The 24,082-nt window shown below is 40.2% G+C and overlaps 1 protein-coding gene across 6 annotated transcripts in view; it reads right to left on the reverse strand.

Moving 5' to 3' along the window:
* The window catches only part of NTRK2 (neurotrophic receptor tyrosine kinase 2), a 329,574-nt gene that overhangs the window by 31,706 nt on the left and 273,786 nt on the right, over positions 1-24,082 (reverse strand). Inside the window, exon 20 of one of the 6 annotated variants that reach the window (XM_072836163.1) lies at positions 16,043-16,505. The exons of the other annotated variants lie outside the window; for them this stretch is intronic. Within the exon in view, the coding sequence (XP_072692264.1) occupies positions 16,419-16,505 (87 nt within the window). The 3' untranslated portion in view covers positions 16,043-16,418. Of the gene's footprint in view, positions 1-16,042; positions 16,506-24,082 lie in introns of those variants that run through there. 6 annotated transcript variants of the gene reach the window in all.

The following is a 24,082-nucleotide window of genomic DNA, read 5'->3' on the forward strand; positions in this document are numbered from 1 at the left end:
CCTCTCAGGAGATTAAATAAGTTGGCCTTCAAAGAAATCTTTGAAAGTGAGGACACTTTATTCGGAAGGAAAATTGGCTTTGCTTTCAAAGAAGACTGCAAGGAAGACATTTCAAAGCCATGGCTTAATGAGGTAGAAAAAACACTGGCCAAGGAGTTAGGAGTTTGAGAGCCCGGTGCTATCCTGTGGCTTTCAGAAAATGAGGAAATTGGGCCAGATTATTTCTAAACTATAGGTCAAAAATTCTGCATGATTTACCAGGCAGGTTTGCAATTATATGTGTTATTCAGAAGTTCCTGAAAAAGATTTCGATCAAATGCAATTTTAGAAGTAATGCAACCACTTGTTACATATAGGTGCATTGATTTAATTGCCAAGATGGGTGGAATGTCAAGAACTAAATAGCATTCTCAAGGTCTTGTTATTTTGAGGTCTCCTCTCACATGTACTCAAATCTATATCCTAGATTATAAGGATGGAAAGCATAACGTCTAAACGAAACAGACATCCCAAAAATATTTGCTTCATAAATATATGAAGACGTGGAAGGATGAATGAATGTGGAACAGATGACTTTACGGAGCAGAGAACAGGATTTTGTAGTGGTGGCAGAGAGGAGAATGCAAAAGAAGATCCTTCTGAGAAGCATACCTAGTGACAAAAAAGCCACCTAACCAAGAGACAAAATATTGCCTCAGAAAGTAAGTAGGGGTGGGGAGGTACCTCCATACAAGAAATTTAATTTTACTACTTTTGTCTTATTCCTTTTTTCTTTCTTAAGGTGAGTTTGGTGATTTACTACTGCTAAGTAGCCAAGTTGCCTGTGTTTCCTGATCCTAGATACCTGCATTTGGAGAATGAAGTTCCTCTGATAGGAGCTCCAAGGTAGCACAATTCTGTGTGGATCCAAACATCAGATTTAAATCCAGACTCCCAACTTACATCAAAGAGATCTGTCATTGTAGGTCATCGTAGGTGGTCAAATAACCCATTTGGGGTAGGTGCCCTCAGTACTCCCGGCCTCTTGGCCTATGGGCTGCTCACTGATGGCGTCTCCAAGTGTCTGCCAACCTGCCTGGTGTGCAGATGCATATTTAAGAGCTTCATGCCTTCTAGACACCTCTTAGTAGTAGAGCCCTGGGCACCAGCCACAAAAGTCTGTCTGCAGTGCCTCCTCTACCTCTCTTTGCCATGTGTTTCCTGGGGAGATGTGCTCACGTTTCTTCTAGAGCTTGTCAACCTCGCACCATCCTTCAAGCTGAAGCTCAGTTTTTTTGGTAGCACTCTATGAAAACTCCAACCCAGGGGAACATCTAACATTTACTCTTTCTGATGATATTACTTTATCAGATTAAATTTTGTGCCATTATCCCCTTATGCATATCCTTTTTCTTTCCAACGAGATCAAAAACCCTTCTATATTATAATCATAGTATAATATATAAATTTACCAAACATGCCATACACCTTAAACTTGCACAATGTTACATGTCAAATGTATGCAATAAAAAATAAATACATCCCTTCTTGTATATCTGGTGCACATGGGTGCCCCCATAGCACCCAGTAGGGCTTTAATAAGCATTTGTTGATCAATGGATAATAAATACATCACGGTAAATATGCTAAGGAAGTCACTGCAGTATTTAAGGAGTCAAATGAGAAATTTACAACTTTGAAGTGTAGACAAATATGTAAGCATCACGTGCAGATTGGAATCATTTAAAAAGTAAAATGGGAGTTCAGAAGCTCCACCATTAAAATGCTTATTAAAATAAATCCATATTTGCATTTTCTGCATCATAAGTGTAAGTTAGTAGTGGTGAGCAAGGCAATCATGAAAAATTCATTTGAAGAGAAAAGTGGGAGCACAATCATTTGCTCACATAGGCCATTGCTTAGTTAATGCTTCTGCTCGGAAAAATAACTTTTACACTGCTCAACTTGGTGTTACTGATTTTTCATTCTTAATGCTTCACTGCCCTTTGATTCCTCAAAAATGAATCATGAGCTTTGAATGTGAGGCTAAGAGGGAGGGATGTAAAGAAAAGAAAAAAGAAGGCAGTTTAAGTGCTAGAAGAAAGAAAATATTTATTCTCTGCTTTCTCCAAGGACTGAGCATCAGATTGAAATCTCTAAACTGAGTGAACAATTCTACTTACATTGTCCTAACTTAAAAAGAGAAAGTGAGGTGGGGTTTTCTCTCCATTTATTTCATGAAACTGTATCACTGTCCATGTGCTGAGTCATCTAAAGCTAGTCCCCGGATCATTGCCTCTTTCATGCAAACCATTTATTAGCCAGATATTGATGAGATCCCAAGCAATTTATAGCCTGGTGCTCAATTAACATAAAACTGCAATAATGCCCTTCTGGCAGCATACAGGGCTAGAAGGGTGAATTACTTAATCATTTCTCTTCACCCTGAATGCAAAAGTGAACCACCCTGGGATCTTGAATACTCACTCTTTCATAGCAAAAGATCTCAAATCTATTTCATCCACAGGAAAAAGTGATTTTTCTGTATCATTCTCACCAGAAGCAGTGCCAGTTCATTGACTTCACCTTTCCTTAGTGAAATCGCCAATGGTTTCAAAGCCCAATAGAAGATGCTCCCTTCTAATCTCAAGGATACTTCTACAGGGTTTTTAGGTATATCTTAGAATGTCCTGAGTAGAACAGTTCAATCAAAATTACTTCTCAGGACTTAGTGAATGAACATAGTGGCATCCTTACGGGCACAAGTTCTCTCTCTCTCTCTCTCTCTCTCTCTCTGTCTCTCTCTCCCTATTTCTGTCTCTTGCTTGCTCTCTCCAATACTTTATCAAATAGTTTCCGTAGATCTAAAGGAATGGAACCTATCAACAGACAAGATGCATAAATGGCTATGAAACTCATTGATATTGCAAGTAGAAGAAATTTTGAGAGTGGCAAAAAATAGTTGCAGTGGTGGCTAGAGCATCTCTCCAAAGAATTACTGTCAGACAGTCTGAACTGGGGAGGGCTTAAGAACTTTATAATTTGGCTGGAGGGCTGCTTGTCAAATGGTAGTCATCTCTGGCCTTCACATAGTGACCAGATAATAACTGTAATTTAACCTGCTCCTGCCTTACAAACAGCAGCCACCTCTTCAGCTCTGGGTGTGTGTGTGTGTGTGTGTGTGGAGAGGGCGGGGAGCGGGGGTTGCAAGGACCACAGAGCGTGTCTGTGTATAATTAAAGCCCCAGCTGCATGGATCTGCTCAACAAAAATTCAGAGTCCTGGAGACTAGTGGCTCTGTCTTCCTCACCCCTCCCACATCCTCTTGTTTCCTCCCCTTTCCTGCCCTTTCTGGCTTTATAATTCATCTCTGAAATCCCCATAGAAAAACTGTAAAAAATACCAAATAGTCCCACTTCCTAACTAAACTCGGTGCCCCTTGAAGGCCTGTCCTAATTGCCTTAACAGAATGCCTTAATAGATGTTGGCAGAATTAATGAAAGCTCTTTGCTCCCACTGAAGCTGGCAAAAATATTACTTCTATGCAAATGAATCCTGCACCTTAAAAAATCCCACCTTATCTCAAAGTATGTTCAACCAATTCAAAGAGGGTAGATTTTGTTCTTCAGAAAGATACCACCATAACATTTATCCATATGTATACCAAATAATTAGCTTAAAGGTTAATTAGTGGGTATATATATCCCTCTTAATAAGTCCATTGTTTAGCCAAAAAGGCAGGCTACTCAAAGTTAGCTTTTCGGCAAAGGGATGTTTAAGATCCTAGGCTGTGCAGTGAATACTTCAAAGCTTTAGATCCTGGCTGACAACATTTATTGATTGTGTGAATACAGGTAGAGCTTCTTCACCTTTCCAGGAAGGGACTGTGTACTCACTAACTTGTAGGGCAGAGTTTATGAGGAGCACTTAAAACGTGCTCAGAGGGTTTGTCCTGGGAAAGACTCCATAAACATCAGTCACCTCAGTCAGCTGACCATGGCTCTTCCAAATAGAGTTACAAATTACAGAGTTTCCAATAAGGCAACTTCACTTTGTTTCCATCCTGGAGAAAAGACACTAAACTAACATCAAGAGTTTGGTTTATACCTGATTATAATTCCTAGGTGCCTGGTTTATCTAAAAATAATGTATCAACAAAGGGCTTGGCTGTTTCTGGGAAGATCTTTGCAAGGACAGAGAGGTGATTGTTTTAACCTCCTTTTCCTAAGGAGACACAGTCTTGTACTGGTAGGTTGGTCTAAGGCATGTCTATGGCAGGCAGGCAAAGTCAGGCTCAGAGCCTATACTAGCGGCAGCAACTCTACTCTCTCACAGGTTAATATACTCATACTGTTGAGAGCATTCACACGCATGTTCTTTCATCTGATCTCCACAATAGCCTGCTGAAAATACAGCTAGAAGACAACCGAAAATGAAACAGAGAGGCTAAGAGGCTTTCCTTTGGTCATGCAATAAATTAGTGGCAAAGATAAGACTGGAGCTTAGGTATCTTGTCTTTCAACAAGCTCTTTCTAGTTTACCTATGAACTAGCACTTCATGAACTACAGTTTATTTTTAAAAATCTGAATATATGCTGTAAACGGTTGTTGTCATACCACACAGTGGTGGTTCTCAGTGAGAGGTTGACAGTCCAGCAACATGGGCCTTACTGAGAACTTGCAACAGGTGTATGTTATGGGACCCCACCCTAGCACTAGTGAATCAGAAACACTGGGGGTACGACCAGCCATCTGCTTTACTAAGGCCTCCAGGAGATTCCCATGTACACCAAAGTTTGAGAACCACTGCTCTTGGCCAAAGAGGCTAATGATAATTAAATTACCTTACCTAATCCCTACAACAACTTCAAGATATGTAACACTGTTATCACAGTCTTGGATAGAGGAACCTAAGCCTCTAAATCCTCTAAATGAATAGACAAAGTTTCAAACATCATGTGGTCAGTAAGAAAAAACCTTATGTCTGCCCGACTCCAGGGGCCTAGCTTCTAAACCCACTGTCCCACTGCCTCTCAACAGGTGTTAACTGGCAGAAAGAGTTTTACTAGAAAGGGTTCATTCAACCTACCTGTAATTCCTACCCAAATAAGGCTGGTCCTTTACTTTACAATAGACTGCTACATTTAAAATGATGGCTACTGTGCTCCCCACTTCACATGTGTCCCCCATTTGGGGGATGGGCTGCTAAAATAATTACTCCTTCACTCTTGACAGTGGAAATCTGAGCTTTTCTAAGGAACGATCATACAGATACCTAATTCCAATGGGGTCCAGGCTCATACAGCTTAGGTCACTTTTTACACACTATTCCAAATTTTAAACCAAAGAACAACTTGATCACTGAGTTCTCCAAATGGTTGGTACTTATTTTCAAAAGGAAGAAAAAAGTATAACTGACCTCAATTTCCATAACTGGAATTGGCTCAATGGCTTAAAGAGAATCAAACAATTAAAATAATGGTGAAGGGGGCATTAGCAGAGGAAATTCCCTGATGGAAGTCTTGACAGCTGTCTTTCAATATATGTTTTCAAAGAACAACAGGTGCTCTATGGCTTTGTCCTGGAATCTTCTGATGCTGATCCCAGGATGGGTCCTGTGCATAAGTGTTTGCATATTTAATCTTATGCTGCCTTTCTTTCTCAGTCTGGCCTTGGAGTCATCATGTTTTCAGGGAATCATGGCAAAATAACTGATTTAAAACTTAAAGGACAGCAATTTGGTATAAGATGCTGGGAAAGGGCAAGTAGGGAGTAATTTTTAAGACTAGAACTGGGGGTGCTTAAGGGGCCTTTTCATTTTAGCCCCATACATCAGCAAAACGACCGCACTTGCAAGACCTCATTCAGAAGGGTTAGAAGAGTAAGTATGCTTGCCCATTTCCCTGTCCATGCTTCACCCAAGCAAAGTGGTGTGTGTTTGTAAGTTGGGGGTAGTGGGGGGTGATGGTGAGACAGGAGACAGAAAGAATCCACCAGGGCTTTAAGAAAGAAACCTTATATAATCTGCTCAATGCCATGTTGTCTATCCCCATTGATAAACAATTATATATATCATTATATTTTGTCTATGTATCTTTGTGAAATGGAGGTTAATATAGGATATGTTCTATCTTTGAAGTGATCTTTAAGTCAAAGCATATAAATTACTTCCTTTAAACCAAAAGGTCATGTGAATGTTGAACCATAGCTACCCTATGTACCAGAGAGTTGTTATTACCTGATATCTTCATATCCCCTGGCATGCGCGCAGAAGTGTGACTTTGTTACAGCACATTGATTTGTAGGTAAGAGGTAAGAGTGGCCAAAGTGAACCTAAGTGGAGAGGTTAGGACAAAGCCTAAGGATTTTTGTGATGATGACATTAGCATGCAGAAAAGAGGGGCACTTGGCTTCCACATGGATTTAGATTAAATGCCTCCTTGAATATAATGACTCTTAATAATTTAAGGTCAAGGTCCTGCTGAAAAGGAATCCTGCTCCATTGTGCTTTGTCAGCCCTAAGTCAATATGAGCCATCCAGAGCACCTGATATGTGTCTTCTCTGTGGCTGTAGATGGGATGTTCTAAAAGAGATCTTGACTAAAGGCCACCCACTCTGCTCCCTTTCTTAAACCTTTGATGCTGACATCAAATACTAAAACTTTGTTCCATGGGGGTGTATAATTCATGATTCAACTCAATCAAAAGAAAAAACTATACCACCTGTAAGCACTAAGAAAACACACAGTTTTCTTGATTATGTAGTTTACATTTTCATTAATCAGAATGTCTACACAAAAACAAAGGCACTGGATAAAAATTCAGAAATTAAATCCCTTGGTTAGTTGTTCCACATGATACCAATCAATCAACTGGATTGATGTCCCCTTCCCCCATTGAATTAGCTAATTTCTTGGCTAAGCCAATTTAATTATTTTGGCTGCATAGACTTCTCTTCAGACTAATCAATAAAAACCCAGAAACTATTATTTTAAAGGTTAAACTGCTAAATGATTCAAAACACAGGCATTTTGAAATAAGCTCTCTCTCTAAAACTCCTTCCTTTTTATCTTGTGGACATAATGGCCAAAGTGAAATGCTATTTAAAAAAATGCAATTCTTTCACTTGTGGAAAAAAAGGATGCCAGAGTATCATGCTTTCTCAAGTGATTGGAGAAGACAATGAAAAAATGAGCAAGTTCCAATTTTTATACAACTTGAGCTCAAGATTAAATAAACTATATTTTATTTCCAAAAGAAAATGGAAAAACAATAGATAAGGAAAAAATACTTGCTTAATTACATATACATGAGTAATCACATACACACACACCCCCCACATATTTTAAGGTTTTATTCACTTAAAAGAAAAAAAAATCAAGACCTCAAAACAAATATCAAAAGCATGGAGGCAGAGAATCTACAGAAAGAAAATAAGAATGGACTATAAAAATTAGAAAGTGGTTGATTTTGTCATTTGTCCTTTCCAGCCCTGCCAATGAAGTTGTCACCTAAATGCACATAAAAACTTGGCGTGTGTATCTAAAGCATTTATGTCAGACTATTGGCTCTCTCACAGTTTGATTCCTTAAAATTTGCCTTCATCCTCTCAGGTTCTGTATTTTCATCCACTCTGAGGTTCATTTTCAGCATCACATGCTTAGATGTTCCATTTTGGACATACTACCCGAGCTCAGCCCAGCATGCCTCGCCTCAGATGTGCCACCCACATTCGTCCCCTGTCGTTTGTGTAGGCATGGTGGGTAAAGGACCTCATTGGCTATTGACTTTCTCTGTCTTTCCCCAAAGGAAGTAATAAACAGTCAGAGGGACAGATATTATGCACCAATAACCAAAGAAAGCCAGGTTTGCATCCAGGGGGACAGTGTTTTATATATGAATTTGCAAAACTTTTAATCACCAATCTTCTCAGGGTAAGATGTAACTGAGACACACAGGGATGGGTGATTAGCAATATTCATATACTGGTGGATCTTGTGCAATTGTTTTAAAAGCAGGATGATGACATAGATCAAGAGTCATATTAATGCTCAGATCCTTTGAGTCTGTAAGTCCACTACTGGGAGCTTATCCTAAGTAGATAATTCAAAAGAAGAAAAAAGTCCTACATACAATCATGCTCTCTGCGCAGCTATTTAAAATAATAAGGAAAAGAAAAATTTAGAAGTTCAATAGTAGGAAACAATTAGGCTAACCTTGGTAACTCAACCAGATGGAATACTACTTAACCATCAAAAATGATCATGACACAATGATCATGCTTTGTAACAAGAAAAATGTTTATAATAAAAGACCAGGTACAAAAACTGAATAAGCAGTGTAAGGTCAAAGTGATTACAACTATATAATGTGGTGCGCATGTACATGTACCTAGCATATGTACCATAGATACTCATTTGCAAACTCTCTGTTTGCAAATCCTCTTACTCTCTAAAATTTATTTGTAACTTCCAAACTGATACTTGTGGTGTTTTCACAGTCATTCACAGACTGTGTGGAACAGGGAAAATTTTGAGTTGGATAAGGTGATACTCTGCTTCTTGTTTTGGGTGTTGTCTACAAATGAGCATCCTTTTAGCCATTTGCTGAGTGCCACATGATTTTGCATTTTTTGTGGGTTTTGTTGGTGATCAATGTTTCAAAAGGCCTGCAGGCAAAGGCTCCATGCTGTTTAGTGTTCCTAAGGGCAAGAAGGCATGATGTATTTTAAAGAGAAAATATGTGTGATAGATAAGCTGCCCTCAGGCATGAGATACAGGGCTATTGGCCATGAGCTCAAAGTTAATGAATCCACAATGTATATTAAGTAAGATATCTTTAAACAAAAACAAGATTATGTATTGATCAGTTGATGGAAAATATTGTTACTAGAGGTTCACAAGAACCTAACCCTGTATTTCCCCTAGGAGCAATGGTTCAGTATTTCTGGTGGCTTTATCGAGCATAACTTCCACTAATAGCAAGAATTAACTATATATACATATATGGACATACATATACACATACACATATATATACACACACACTTATACACATACATACAAACACTACAAGAAAATTGTGTGTACAAATACACAAGTATATAATTATCTGGGTTTGGGATGCTTGAGTTTTTGTCTTAAAATTTAAAAATTGCTTTTGTAACATTGCTTTCACCATGAAAACATTTAAAATGAAAAAAAGCCAAAGAAACACTGCTGATGAATAACAGAGTTCTCTAGTCCTAAATATAGATTTTTTTTTGGAATACAGTGGCCTTATACCCTTGTCAAACAAAAGAAGTTGGCCAGCATGTGTCCTTCATGCTTATTCTCTGGACAGGTCACCTGATCTTGCAATGTTTTAGTTGGCTCCACTAAGAGGTAATGATAATATCAGGCCTTGCATGAATATGTACCTTAAAATTTTGCAGTAAGCTGCCCAGCTGATTTCTTTAGTGCTCTAGCATTGTGGTCTCCAGAATGTCTACTTCAAACTATTACTTGGTCTAGGGACTGAGTTTTGTTTCCCAAAATGCATATGTTGAAACTCTAACCCCCAAGGTGATGGTGGGACCTCATGATGAGATTAGTGCCCTAATGAAAAGAGGAGACAAGTGCTCTCTCTCTGCATGCACATTTCAAATAAGGCCATGGAAAGACATAACCAAGAAGACGGCCCTCACCATAAACCTGACCGTGCTGACACCCTGATCTCTAGACTGTGAGGAATAAATTTCTGTTGTGTGAGCCCGCCAATCCATGGTACTCTATTACAGCAGCTGGAGCAGACTCTGACAAAGCTCCAACCACCCCACCCTCACCCCCTCCATGTGGTTGTATTGAAGATGGGTCCTTTAAGGAGCCAATTAAAGTTAAATGAGTTTCATAAGGGTGGAGCTCTGATTCAGTAGAACGGATGCCCTTATATGAAGAGGAAGAGACACCAGAGAGCTTGCTTTCTCTCTCTCTCCGCCATGTGAGGACACAGTGAGAAGGCGGCCATCTGGCCAGAGAGTCCCCATCAGAAACTAAACATGCTGGCACCCGGATCTTGGACTCACAGCCTTCAGAACTGTGAGGAAATAAATTTCTGTTGTTTAAACCTCCCCGTCTGTGGTATTTTGTTATGGCAGCCCAAGCTGACTAATATACTGGGTTCAGTCCTCTTGCCCTCTAGGTTCCCACAGGGTTCAAAGGACAGGATGTTAGGTATGGAGGCATCATGGGCTGGCTGTTGTCTCCTACCACATCGATGCTCTTGCTAGGCAACTCTCCAGGCAACCACCCTTCCTGGATTCAGGGTGTCCTCTTGTCACTTGGACCAACAGGTGATGGGGTCCTTGTGGTTTCCCTAAAACCTACCTACAGCTTTGTAAATTGTCCTTTTATTCAAATATGTTTCTAATACTCCATGTCAGTGTGCCACCTATTTCCTGACAGGAACTAACACAACATGAAGATTGCTAAAAAGATTATTTTTTAAAACATAATTCCAAATATTGTGTCACTGATAGAGACTGAGGCCCAAGAACTCTTTATTAACTGTGAGTCATGTCACACATTCAGGGTCACCCGAGTCATTACAAATGGGATCACCAAGGGACAGTGGCTGCTCATGACCTGTACCACTTGACTGGCGCTAACAAGGCTGTGATCGTAAGAAATGAAACCCCCTTATTCTGCCCAGAGCACAACTTATTAATATTACATTTTTTTTCTTTCCCCACTCTATAAGCCAGACCTTCCATAATCTCTGGTTCCATTTTTTATTTTTGCCATGTCTTTTTCTCCATCTTGATTCCATTTGCTGAAAAGTCTCCATTGTTCTAGGGGTCAGGAAAAAGGGGCAGGGGGAGCGCTTGTTTCGAAGTGATTGCCTAGCAACCCATCTTCCTTATTCCAAGGACAGAGGCGATTTGCATTTTGAGAAAGAGCAAAAAAGTTCTCCTTCTCATGAGTCCTTGAGTAAGAATGTCTCGCTGACCACTCCTCAAAGGAATCTTCCTTCCTCTGAGAACTCCCCCTGGGTGGCCTTTCTTTGCCCGCAGCTGTTGTGTGCGCTCCCTTGGGACCGGAGTTGCCTTCTGAGGTGCACCCAGAGCTGCCTGGGGCAGTGAGTGCCTTTTGGCACTGCCAAGCTGTAGCCCCGGGCGGGCGGCACCAGGACAGGGTTCAGAACATCCTGATCTCATTCAAGTGGACATTTCTTTCCCACACTGTTCTTTCCTTTTGGAGCTTTCTTTCCTGGAAACATGCCACGCCCAGAGGATGTCTAAGCCTGCTGCTCTTAACCCCCAAATGGCCAGTGCATTCCCTGAGCTTGCTCAGGGAAAGTTGAAGCTGGCGGGAACATGGGAAGAACAGGACAGGTAACCTCCACTCGGAAGTTCTCAGCTGACCTACAGGAGGTGGGAACCGAGGGAAAAGAGAGACTGTTCTTCACATCATTTGAAAAACTGAACTGAGTTGGTAGATGGAAAAAAAATCTCTACCATAAACTAGAGACCTCCTACCAAAAATGTCTCATCCTCCATCCTGCTCAGTCTCCATGCTGAAAGAAAAAGTTTGGTTCTCTAGAAATGAAGTGTGGGCAGTGATAAGATGGGAGTCCTCCCTGCTGCTCTAAAGATGTAAGGAAAATTTGTGATATCTGGCTTCATGTTGGGCAAGTCTCTTAACTTTCTGAAGCTCTGAATTGCCATCTATAAAACAGATCTTAAAAAAAAAATATATAAAACAGATCTTTAGGAATTATATTGACAACTGTTGACAATATATAACTTACTTGAATTCCACCAAGTAACACAAGGCATGTGCCATTGATGTTGCATAAAAACCATCTCACTATTGTGTTTACATTGGTTCCTTTGTCTCCTTATTCTACTAGAATATTTGTTACAAGGAGGGGCTCTGTATTATCTGTGGACAATACTGATCTATAACATGATACCAGATATGTCTGTCATTAAGATGTTATGGTGTTTTTATATACCTTTGCATTCCATTGTCATTTTATGTATTTTCATCCACACATATACCCAAGACAAAGAAACCAGCAAGGTCTGCATAAGGCTAATTGATAAAACAAAACAAAACAAAACAAAACAAAACAAAACAAAACAAAAACCTTCCTTGACTAATATGAAGGTAGTCCTCTAAGAGAGAAAAAAGTAGAAGATAATACCACCTAATCTTCTTCTCTATAAGGCCAGGAGATGAATGCATCTAGGAAAAAATTATAATTGATTCATAGACTTGGTCAGAGAGCAAGAAACAAAGAAATTTTTAAAAATACCACTAAGCAAAAACTTTACCTTATGCAGAAGAACATAACTGTGGCTTTGTTATTATTTTTTATTTTTGTCAGATTGGTACATTCTCTAAGAATTGATCTTCAGTCTTCTCTGTGCCGAGGGTATTTTTATTTAATTCAGTGGAACTGAAAATTGAGCTTAGAATTTTAAAGCTCAAAAGACTTTAGAAGTCATCTGACATGAACACTGTCCTCATTTCACAATTGAGATCCACATTCTGAGGCCCAAGGAGGTTTGGGTTTGCCCAGATGACATGGATGGAACTCCATGCAGGGTTTAAGTAACCACAGGTAGTTGACTTCATTAAATCATGGGAGTATTATGTTCATTAGCACATCAACTTTGTTTCTCATTTGAAAGAATTTTGAGGCATATGCTTTTGGGAATGAGGAACCTAGAATGTTGAGCAAGGGGCTGAAATGGACTGCCATGTTCTTGTTCATTCCCACAGGAGTATTTGAGGACACACTGGGTGTTCTAGCACTGAATAAGCAAATAGGGAAGACTGTCATGGCCAATTGTGTCCTTGGGTGAATGTTCTCTCTACTGCAGAGTTGGGGAGTTTTGCTGAGAGTCTGGGGAACAGTGAAGCAGTCATCTAGTGAAAAGTTTAATCAAACATTCTCTGGGTTTCCCTGAACTGCTTACCATTTCCCCCTTTTCTCTCAACTACTGCCACTTCATTATTTACAGTCAGTTGTGCTTCAAAGCCATGAACATTTGGGCATTCTCCTCTCTGTGACATGGAGAAACCATTGAGCATGGTCCTTATGCTATTTAAGTAATTATGTCATAAGTATAATGAGATACCAAGCTTCAGACTTTTTAGAATAGTCCATGCACATATAATCAATGCCTTTGAAAGCCCCAGTGAAGTTGGCAAGTCTGAAAGAAGCAAGGAGATTGTAGAATGAGGGCTCATGGAGGGCATAGGGTGAGTTTCAACCATAGTTGATTCTGGAAGCAGAGTGTTTCATAAATTCCTCTCTGGGCAACACATCTGCTCCTATTCATTTTGTTAGGGCTAAAATAATTTACAGAAATGAGAATATGGTACCTGACTTTAATTGTCAGAATAAAAATCATGGAATCTTTGAGTTATAGAGGTTTTTACAAGTTATTTACAGCTGGGACATTCTTTTTTTTTTTTAAATATTTATTTATTTATGATAGTCACAGAGAGAGAGAGAGAGGCAGAGACATAGGCAGAGGGAGAAGCAGGCTCCATGCACCGGGAGCCCGATGTGGGATTCGATCCCGGGTCTCCAGAATCGCGCCCTGGGCCAAAGGCAGGCGCCAAACCGCTGCGCCACCCAGGGATCCCCTACAGCTGGGACATTCTTAAAACTAAATCTCCCAAACTAAATCAAATAAAAATGTATTGTACCACTATGAATTTATTTCTAGAATTTCAAATTGGTAACACTTATGTATTGTAGATTAAACTACAAAAGCACACTAAAGTTTGGCTGTTACCAAATGTATTAAAATTATATATACAACCTATCTGAGCATGTTGGTTTCCATTAGTTTTTTTAATGGTTATAATGCACTTAGTATTAATAATGATATTAATGGTTATAGCACACATCAACAGGTGGCATTTAAATCAGAAATCAGCTATTTATAGAGCCAGTCATGGAGGCCCTTCCACCAAATACTGGAGTCCACAGAACACAGAATCTCCTTTCTATGTCCACAGAAACATAGAATCTCCTTTCTATGGTATCGTGAAAGATGGAAAACCTATGTTTGGACAATTCCTCCAAAGACAAGAAGCTCATCTCTTGGAAAGGCAGCCCATGTCACATCTCTCATTCTCAGGCAGTTCCTCTTCACACTGTGCCAAATATGCTTCATGAAACTTCCACCCAATGGTCCCAGTTCTAGCCTCTGGAACCACTGCCCTCATCTGCACAGCAGAAGACAGCTAATGTGTTCCCATCTAGGTCTTCCTCCCTCTTGTGTCCCAATGCCCCCAGCTCCCTCAATTATTCCTCCTATGACACAATCCCAGACTTCTTGATCATCTCCCTCTGTGCATTCTCTTGCTTGTTAAAGACACTCTCAAAATACAAATGGCTTCAAATGACCTCAAACTCAATATGTACTAAATTGAATCCTTGGTGTCTCCTCCACCCATTCCAAAACCAGGACAATGAATGATACCACCGTCTGCCCAGTGATGCTGGTCAGAGAGGTATGTCACGTCCCTGATTTCCTCTGCTCTGCACTTTCTGTACCCAATCTGCCACTACGCCCTGTAATTTTGCTTCCCAAATAATTAAAAATCTCTTCACTTGGCTCTGTCTCCACTGCCAGCACCCTTCACCGCCACACCATTGTCTCTTCTTGAACTTCTGCAAGGGCCTCTTAGCCCAATTGCTCACAGCTGCTCTGGCTTTCCAGAGTGGTACCATCCCACATCTTGCATAAAACTCTTAGCAGCATCCCACTGTTTCATGATAATGCAAAATCCTTAGCATGTCTGACATGGTCCTATGTGACTTAGTCCCTTTCCGCTTCTCCAGGTGGATTTTGCATCTCATGCTCTGTGTCGAGCTTACTGGCCCTACTTCACCATTTTCTGCTTCTCCAGCCACGTGGCCTTCCTATCTGTGGGTACCTCTGCCTAGAGTGTATGTTCCTCCTTTTTATTGCCCTTAAACCAAGTTGCAGGGCTCAGCTCCAAGACTCCCTACCTCAGTCTTCCTGGAAGTCTTACACCAGGTCAGATTCCCCCGTTTGTAGGTTCTTACTGACCTCAGGACATCTGTCTCATGACACTAAGCACAGTTCTTATTTATATATATTGAGATGGTCTGATCATTGCCTGGCTCTCCAATTAGATCATTAGCTCTTCTAGGCTAAGAAGTGTCTATCTCTGGTTACTTATTCCCATCTTGTGGACATAAGTTGGTCAAAAGTATTTGTTGAGTGAATTGATTACACAATTCCTATTTTAATTCTTTGTATTCCAACAAGGGACCTGATCTTCAACCTAAGGAAGGTGGAACAAATGTGGTTAAGAGAAATCTGAAACCCAAAGGAAATGACATAAGTGGAAAGTTTGAGGTTGTTTTCAAAAGAATGTGTGTCTCTAGGCATTGTTAAACAGTGCCCCAGCCCACTCCCCTTGGCAATATGAAGTTTGGATCCACACCGACAGTGGGAACTAAGGAAATGAAGAAGTGAGGATGATAAAGGGACAAAGCTGACATAATTTTCAAAAGAGAGTAAAGAAATAGGATTCCAGAAACAACTGATAACCAAACATGACCTTGCTTTGTCATGACAACTGATAACCAAACATGACCAAACCTTTGTCATGTTTGGGACCTTTGTTCCAGACTGAATTTTAACAGCAACTATTTAAATGTAGTTTGAAAGCACTTGGTAAAGGAAGCCATGATAACCAGGAGCAAGTACAGGTTCATTCAGATGAAGTCATAACAAAGGATCATCCTGTTCCGGTTGGGATGGGAGATGAAGGATTGCCATGGGCATGAAGTGTATTGATTGCAACAAGACTCTTGGCAAAGTCCCCCGCAATCTTCTTGAAAGGTAGAGACACATGGGCTGGACCTGCAGCTCGTCAAACACCAGTGTGTGCATGCCCAGCTTAACACCGTCCTGCCCAGGGCTGATTCACTGTCATACTATTTATTTCTGACATGTTCTTTTTAAATGTTCATATGTAATTATAATAATGATAGCTGACATGTAAAATGCCCACTGTGAAGGAGGTATTGGTTAAAGCAGTTTAATCCTTATACAAGCAATTTGAGAAGGCATTAGAATGATTGCTATTTCACAGTAGAAGAAATTGAATGTTGTGACCTTAAGTGACTTGCACAAGGTCAGATAGTGGGAGGCGGAACTGGGGTTTGAACCCAGGAGGTCTGGCTCTAGATATATGTTCTTTATACTATCGTCCAACCCCGACTTCCATGCTTCAGATGCTCTGGAATGTTCTTGGCCTTCAGGACTTTATTGTGCTGATGAATGAGCATTTCTGCACTGTTCTACAATGTTCCAAGGTAGAACTTTACCAATAATGCATCCACCTTTCAGGGATTCATGGATAGAATTCACAGGGTCTTATAAACTTGGATTGCTTCTACTATTCATCAATCTTCCACAAAGAGCTAGCTTTTTCTTCATGGACAACAAACCACAGTAGTATCAGCAGCATATGTGAAATTTTCACCTATAGAAATCAGATACCTTTATATCACATTATTGTCACAGATATCTCAAAACATTATTTATGTTCAACACTCTGAAATTATAAGGATTATTAGACTCACCACCAAATCTCATTATTTTATGTTTTAACAAAAACACATATATTATAATACCACCTTATTGACATATTATAACTTTACTACAGTGTAACCGTGTTCCTTTATAACTCTTTGCATTTTCTGTTATGCACTTAAAGCCTCATTTGGAGAAGGAGTCCCTGGGCTTCATCAGATTGCTGAAGGGCAGAGGCTGGTCCTGTGCTGTCCAAGTCAATTTAGGCTGCAGTGTGCATGGTTTATGCCATGATAGCTGCCCTTTATGACATGTGTTTCATGCCCAGGCAGATAGTTATGACTCGTTATGGATGACAAGAGGTAAGCAAGTGATAGCTCTGGACCAACCACAAAGAAATAAAGCAAGAATATTACATAGAAATGAAAATGTGCTTCCTGTGGTAGCAGCTGATGTTGCCTTTAAGGGCATAGTAGTAGGAACACAGAGTTCAGATCAGCAGGCAATAGGGATCCTTTGACATTCTCAAAGACCTCATAACCACCGCTTCTATCCTGGGAAAGATGACCAACAGTGTATGAAAAACGGCTGTAAAACACTCATGGAAAGTAAGACATGAATTCAGGAGACATGAAGGGAAGGAGAGGGTGGTGGTCAATGTATGTGCCCTGAAGGCAACATCTTGGGACTATTCCACAAAGATCTGAGACAGCACTTACATTTCTAGGAACTCATCCCAGATTCAAGGATGTTTATCTGAGACACATTCCTCCGCACACAGAAGGAATATGCCATAGGATTCAGCTTTGTATACTTTACACTTTCAATAGTAGTTTTATGACAGCATTAAGTAGCAGGCAGATTTCTTTATCATTTAACTAAGATGGGAGGTCAGGTTCAGAAAAGTATAATGAGCTGTTTGAGTCATACACTGCATACATATTGCAAGTTAGAATAGATCCAGGTTTGCTGTTGGTCGGTTTCCATGTTCCTTGGCATATTCTCCAGATTTGGAATCTGGAAAGATTCCAGAATCCCTCCTTGAGAAGTTCAGATTGGCTTTCCTAAAACCCTTTCCTGATCTAAAATGTTATGGTTCAGAAATTTAAAGTATCCCTTTTCCTCCTCCACCCAATAAAGCTTTAGGACTTTTGTCTTACACAGTAAGCCACTATTCTAGATGAACCTGTTATGACCACTATGGACAGAGCTCTGTCCATACCAGGTGACACCTCTACCAGGTGATACTTTTCCAATTGCAGGATGAAGACAAATGAGCCTGAGGGTATCAGGGAGGTTCAAAGTGAGAAGAGCATGGATTTTTCCTTCTAGAACAGGGGTTCAGATGTCAGTTCTGCCACCTGGATAAATTGTGGCATCTCAGGAAAGTGACTTCACCTCTCTGAATATTAGTTTCCTCATCTGTATTGTTAGAGATTGATAGGAAGGTTACATCTCAAATTGAGATGTAAAAGGAGGCCAATAAATGTTAGTCTTCCTTACAAGACCCAAGATCAATCCTCTAAGACATTAACAAGAGTCTTTTATAGTTGCAGTACTTTCCTACAATGAAGCTTAAAGAGTTTTCTGGAATAAATTCACCTCTGCCCTTAAAGACTTTGGAAGAATTCAAGTATCTCTGGTAGCCAAAAGAAAACATACTAATCCTGGACTTAACTCACTCTGCAGTTTCACTGTGGGGCAACTCTTCCTTCTATGCCCTTAAAATTGTGCAACATTCCTCTACACCCTTGCAAAACCCAGGAAGCTTTCTGTGCCATATGCACAGGCAAGGCATGAGCCTCAAGTCCTCCTCAGCCTCCGCTGCCGCTTCCCCGTCATCAGCAACATGTGAATGAACCAAATTATCTCCAGAGCTGAGGGCGTGGGCCACAGAGCCAGGCTCCGCCGTCAAAGGAGCCCAGCGTCATGTTCTCCACCCCCTTAGGAGATGGCTGATGCTGTCGTAAGGCTGTGAGGGAGGAAGCTGGCCTGGAAATGCCATGTAGGGAAGAAACTGTTCCATTTCAGTGTTAGGATTCTAAAATAGCTGCTAATAAAAAGCCTTCATACTGTGACACTTCAATACAGACACCCACAAGGATACCTTAACAAGCTGTTTGACTCCTTACAAGCCTTTTCTTGCTGCAGGGCCCCCACCAGTCACCCACACAGATATACAACCATGCAGTGACAGAGAAGGCCAGCAGGGGTCTGCCTAGACTGCAGGCCAGCCCAGGCGACCTAGCTCCTTGCAGGAGGAAGGCATTGCTGCTCTGATGTCGGCTTGTCCTGGAGCATGTCGCCTGACTTTGAACTTCCTGCTTATTCTGTCTCTCTTTCTTTCCTCATGTTGTCTTTGACAAAACTTACCTCGAGAATGAGCCAAGCTCACCTCCTGGTTTGAGGGGGGGATACTCAAAGAATGTTTCATTTACCAATTCAAAGATGCCATGGTTCAAAGAATCCGGAAAAAGAAGAGTAGGGTATGATCTCATGATAGTGATTACAATTTAGTCTTTACCATTGGAAGTCCTAAAAATCCATCAACTACTATAATACTATCTCCATCAGGAAAATAATGGGTCAGGTTTGAGAAAATTTTTAACAGCACCTATCTTATTTTTGAAGCTTGATAATCAATGTTACCCTTTGAATCTTAGCATAGATGAGACCATGTTTTGTCCTTAGCTACTTTCTATGAATGCTGCTAATTAGGACCAATGCAATTTTTAAACTTGGCTACACATCAGACTTTACCTAAGAAGCTTGTTAAAAATATAAATTCCTAAATTCTCATCCTTCCCATTCCCAGATGCTAAATTACTATATCTAAGGTGATGTTCAATAATCAAAATTTTGATGAAAGCACTCTGAACTATTGAGATATGCAGGTAAGCTCAGAAACTTATATAGTGGGGAGCTTTTTAGTACCAGGTAAGATAACACTGCTATGCCTCTGTTAGAATAGAAGGAATTTGTCATACAGGCAGACATCATAAGTAACTTGGGTTTAAAAATTCTCTTAGTGGAGCTCAAATTAGGATGTGTTTTGATCTGGTAAGTAGAATTTCTCAATTTATATACCTGTAATAAATTCTTATGACCAACAGAATAATCAGCATGAGAAGCTTCCACAGCTCTGCAAAAGGATAAATCTTGTTGTTTTCTGACTTCATATACATCCAATATTAGGTTAGGGGGTTGTAACAATTTCTGAGAGTTTTATGGTTTTTCATATCTGGACAAATAGACCAAGAAGAAATGGGAAATAACTACTAGAGGTTAGAATTCTGTTTTACAGAGACTTGAGAAAAGAAGTCAAGTCATACTTGAAATCAGGAGATCTTTCCATCCCGAAGACCCACCACGGTGGACAGCATGTTTACTTTCAAACGCTTCCAAGAAGAATATCATACCATCTTTCTCAGAACCCCCTTTTAGGCAGTTATAATCAGTAACAACCTAGTAAGTGCCTCATACAGTGTGAGATGTTATGGAGGTCAATATTAGAAGTTACACATTCTGCCCAAGAATCATGTGTAATCAGGTCACCGAGTCAGTTATAATTTCAGTCACATATAATAGTCTTTAAGTTCCAACAACACCCTCACCAACTATTCTTTTTTTAAGACCCAGGTCAAATCCTGTTTCTTCCAGATAACTTGCCAGATTTCATCCCACATCCTAATAAAAATCAAATTAGCTCTACTCATAACATGTAGCACACTACATAGTATCACAGTGACTTATTTATGTGTTTTTCCCCAGGAGACATGTAATCTTCTTCAGAGGACAGAAGGGGTCTCACTCAGTATCTACAAATTGAGGAGGCATGGCTAAGAACAATACATGCACTACCATCTTGGGCTAATTCAGTCATTTATCCATGCAAGGTGTTCTGTCCCTGAGCATAGAACAAAGACTGTGGGAAAATGTAAAAGATGTGGAGCATTATTAAAATTCAGCCTACATGTATGTATGTATGTATGTATGTATGTATATATATATATATATATATATATATATATATATATATATACTTTTTTTTTTTTTTTACCAAAGCCTTCTTGAATCAATTCACAATTTGAGCCTGGGGAATCTCTCAGAAGTAACAGGGAAGCTAAGATAATTTCCTCTTACTCAATACTCACTGGAGATGGAGAAAAATCTACTCTCCTACTTATAATCTTGTGTAGGCAGGAAAACTTTAATTGTAGAAGAAGTATTATGTAAATGTAAGTTATTTAATTATAAAGGAAAACAAAGCCCTTCACAGGAAGTAGCTGTTCTAAAGAGGTGGGAGAACTTGTTTTCTTTGCTGCAGCTTATAAGTGGTTCACTAATAGATTTTTGGAATGACATATTCATCATCAAGAGAGACAGCAACTGTCTTCTGCTTCTATTCAAGGTGCAGTAACAGAGAAGAGATTTACCTTCTCATGTGAAACAACTACAAAATGGCTTAAATTCATATGAAATTATTATTTTTAAGACACTAGATAACAACAAGAGGCAATGATCCCTGAGAAATGAGGAACAAACGTGATGAGTCCTATGATTGTTAAGCTTAATTCATTGAAAGGTACAGAGGTGGGGAAGAGCAGATGGAGCCCAGCAAGCCTCCTAAGTTGAGGAGTTAGGAGCTGGGAGTCTGGGGAGATCAAGGTAGCCAGGGTGGAAAAGCCAGAATTCCAGAAATGGGAGAGCTGCACACAGAGGGAATTCTGAAGATCTGCAGAGGGAGCTCCTTGAGTATTCAGCTGAGTGCTGATGCATGCATGCACATGTGGACACAGGGGCTGGGAAAGAACTACCACAGAATATGTGGAAACAGTGCCCGGTGCTCACATGGGATCAGAGATAGTGCTGGTTCCCATGAAGCAGGATGAAAACCTCATGATTCATGGGTACTCAGGTAGACTACCTGGTAGATCTTGCCTCAGTTGTAAGGAATTAATGGCTCCAAAGTAAGCACTGGTCTCATCCTGCCTAATCTTAATAGCATCACACAAAGGGATCAAACTGTTTCAAGGCAATATAAACACATGCCAGAACAGAGCTCAAAAAATGTTTGTAGGAATGCAAAAATATCCATCATCAAACAAGATAAATTCACAATGTCTGGCATCCAATCTAAAATTACCGGGCATACAGAGGAGCAGAAAAATATGACTCATAATTCAGAGAGAAATCAACCAAAGGAAATTGATCCAGGACTGGCACACATGTTAGCACTACAAACAAATATTTTGAAACATTATTATAAATGTATTCCATATGTTTAAAATGTTAACTAGAGGCATGGAGGATATAAGAAAAGCTATAATGAACTTCTAGAAATGAAAACTATAATGTATAAGATGGAAATATACACTGATTGGGAATAATGGAAAAGTAGACATTGAAGAAGAAAAGATGATGAAACTTGAAGATACAGTAATAGAAAATATCCAAAATGAAACACCCAAAGAAAAAGAGAATCCAAAAACATGAAAGATTTCAGGGAGCCATGAGATAGTTTTAAATGGCTTAATGTAAGTGAAATTGGAATACCTTGGTGGTGAGTGGAGGAAAGAGAAGAAATATTTGAACAAGAATTGGTCAAAAAATTTCCAAATTAATGGAAACTATAAGCCCACAAATCCAAGTTATCCAATGCATCCAAGCTCAAGAAATATGTACCAAGGCACATTATGTAATTAGATTTCTTAAGACCAGTAATAAAAACATTATTTTTAAAGCAGCCAGAAAAAAAGAAGCATTGCATACAGAGGACTAAAGATCTCCCACAAAGAAATTCCAGTAATTTTATTTTTTAGCAATGGTTATATGCCACTTCAATTCAGTTTTCCCAACACACTTTATTTATTTATGTATTTATTTATTTATTTATTTATTTCCAACAAACTTTAAAGGCAGGAACTCACTTCCAATAAAAAGACAGAGGCCATGAGGGTAACTAAGGTCAGTATGACATAATTTTCTTTATTCTCTCCAAAGCCATTCACTTTTGCTTCCTTTCTTTCCACAGTAGAATCACAGTTTTGTTTAAGTCTTTTACTGAAAGGTCACAAATCTCTTGGTTCCTTCTTCCTTGTGGTAGAATCTCAGTTTTGTCTAGGTGTTTAGTAACAAGCCATTGATCTCTGTAAATTTGCCCCCCTCTTAGTCTTGACCCACCTGTGACCTGGGAAGTGAATGGAGGAGTCTGCAGAGGGGATGTTCTGGGAAAGATTTACTTTCTGATGAGAAGAGTGTATGCAAGGAGAAACTGCTCCCTGAAGCTGCTCTGCCTCTGTTCTTCTCTAAGTGAAGTTTGGATGTGTTTGGAGTTGCTGCAGCCATCTTGCAGCCGTGAGGAAAAGACCAAGAAACTATCAAGTGCCAGTCCATAGCTCTGACACCGGGCAGCCTGGGAGCCAACCAGAAACTGCCCACCTGTGATGTGAACTCTTTGTCATTAAGCGAAAATGACTCTTTATTTGTTTCCGCCACTGCTAGTAGCATATTGATACCTTTGGTTAAATTCATTCTTCATTGATAGAAGCATAAGATTAGAAAAGAGAAATCAGATTTGAACCTTCACCTTTAGGACCTCAGTCTGATGTTCTTTCCTCCATACCCCCGCTAACATTTTGTTGCCAGCTTCCTCTTTTAAGGGGCTCTGATCTCAGTGATGAAAAAAAAACATGGAATGTCATGAGTGTGACAAAGCTAAAGCCTGACTGTTTCAAAAACAGGGGAGAAGGGGGAGGAAGTACCTGCTAAAGATGCCTCTCAGCACCTGGAGGAATCAGAGTCCCTCTGGCCCATCTGAGCCGATGAACTATGGCCTACCTTCGTTCCCAGACACCTAACAGCTCACTTAATTTCTGTGGTTGCACTTTTATGGACAAAATGAACAGGCTAGTGATCTCAGGAATAAGGGACTCAGGAGCCTGAAAAAACATGGGAGATTTATTCCATGTCCTGCTAACAGTCTTGACTAGTCCTGGGAAATGAATAGGTCCAGGGGACCTGGATGAAGAATTAGCAGGCCAGCTCTTCCCTGCTGGCTTCGGCCACTTTCCATACCCCTTTCAAGAAGTGAAACAGTGACAGATGAAAGGCTCTGAGGAGTTCTGCAGCAAGGAAAACGATCGCTAGGCTTGGTGATCATCGATCTCTTTCACTGGCAAACACCCCCCCCCCCGACAGCTCAGGGAACCCAGTTTGAGAGACGCTGTTCTGCTATACAGGAGTGGGGATTTGGGGGTCCGTTGGGCAGATCTACTTTCATAAGGTGACAGAATGCAATCTGACATGTTTCTCTCTGGCATAAAAACTCTCAGTGGCTCCCTGCTGCCAAAAGGACCAGGTCCAAAGTCTTTGGCATGGTAAACAGGTCCCTGAGAAATCTGATAATAGCTTCAGCAGCCTACTTTGTTAGCCTGCCTGCAAAGGTTGCAGGCAGAGGGGCCCCCATTCCCTGGCCACACACCATGATGTTTACACTACCATCTCTTTTCATAGCTTCCTCCTATG

This window comes from Canis lupus, chromosome 1, assembly GCF_048164855.1.
Source record: "Canis lupus baileyi chromosome 1, mCanLup2.hap1, whole genome shotgun sequence".
Classification (NCBI taxonomy): Eukaryota; Metazoa; Chordata; class Mammalia; order Carnivora; family Canidae; genus Canis; species Canis lupus.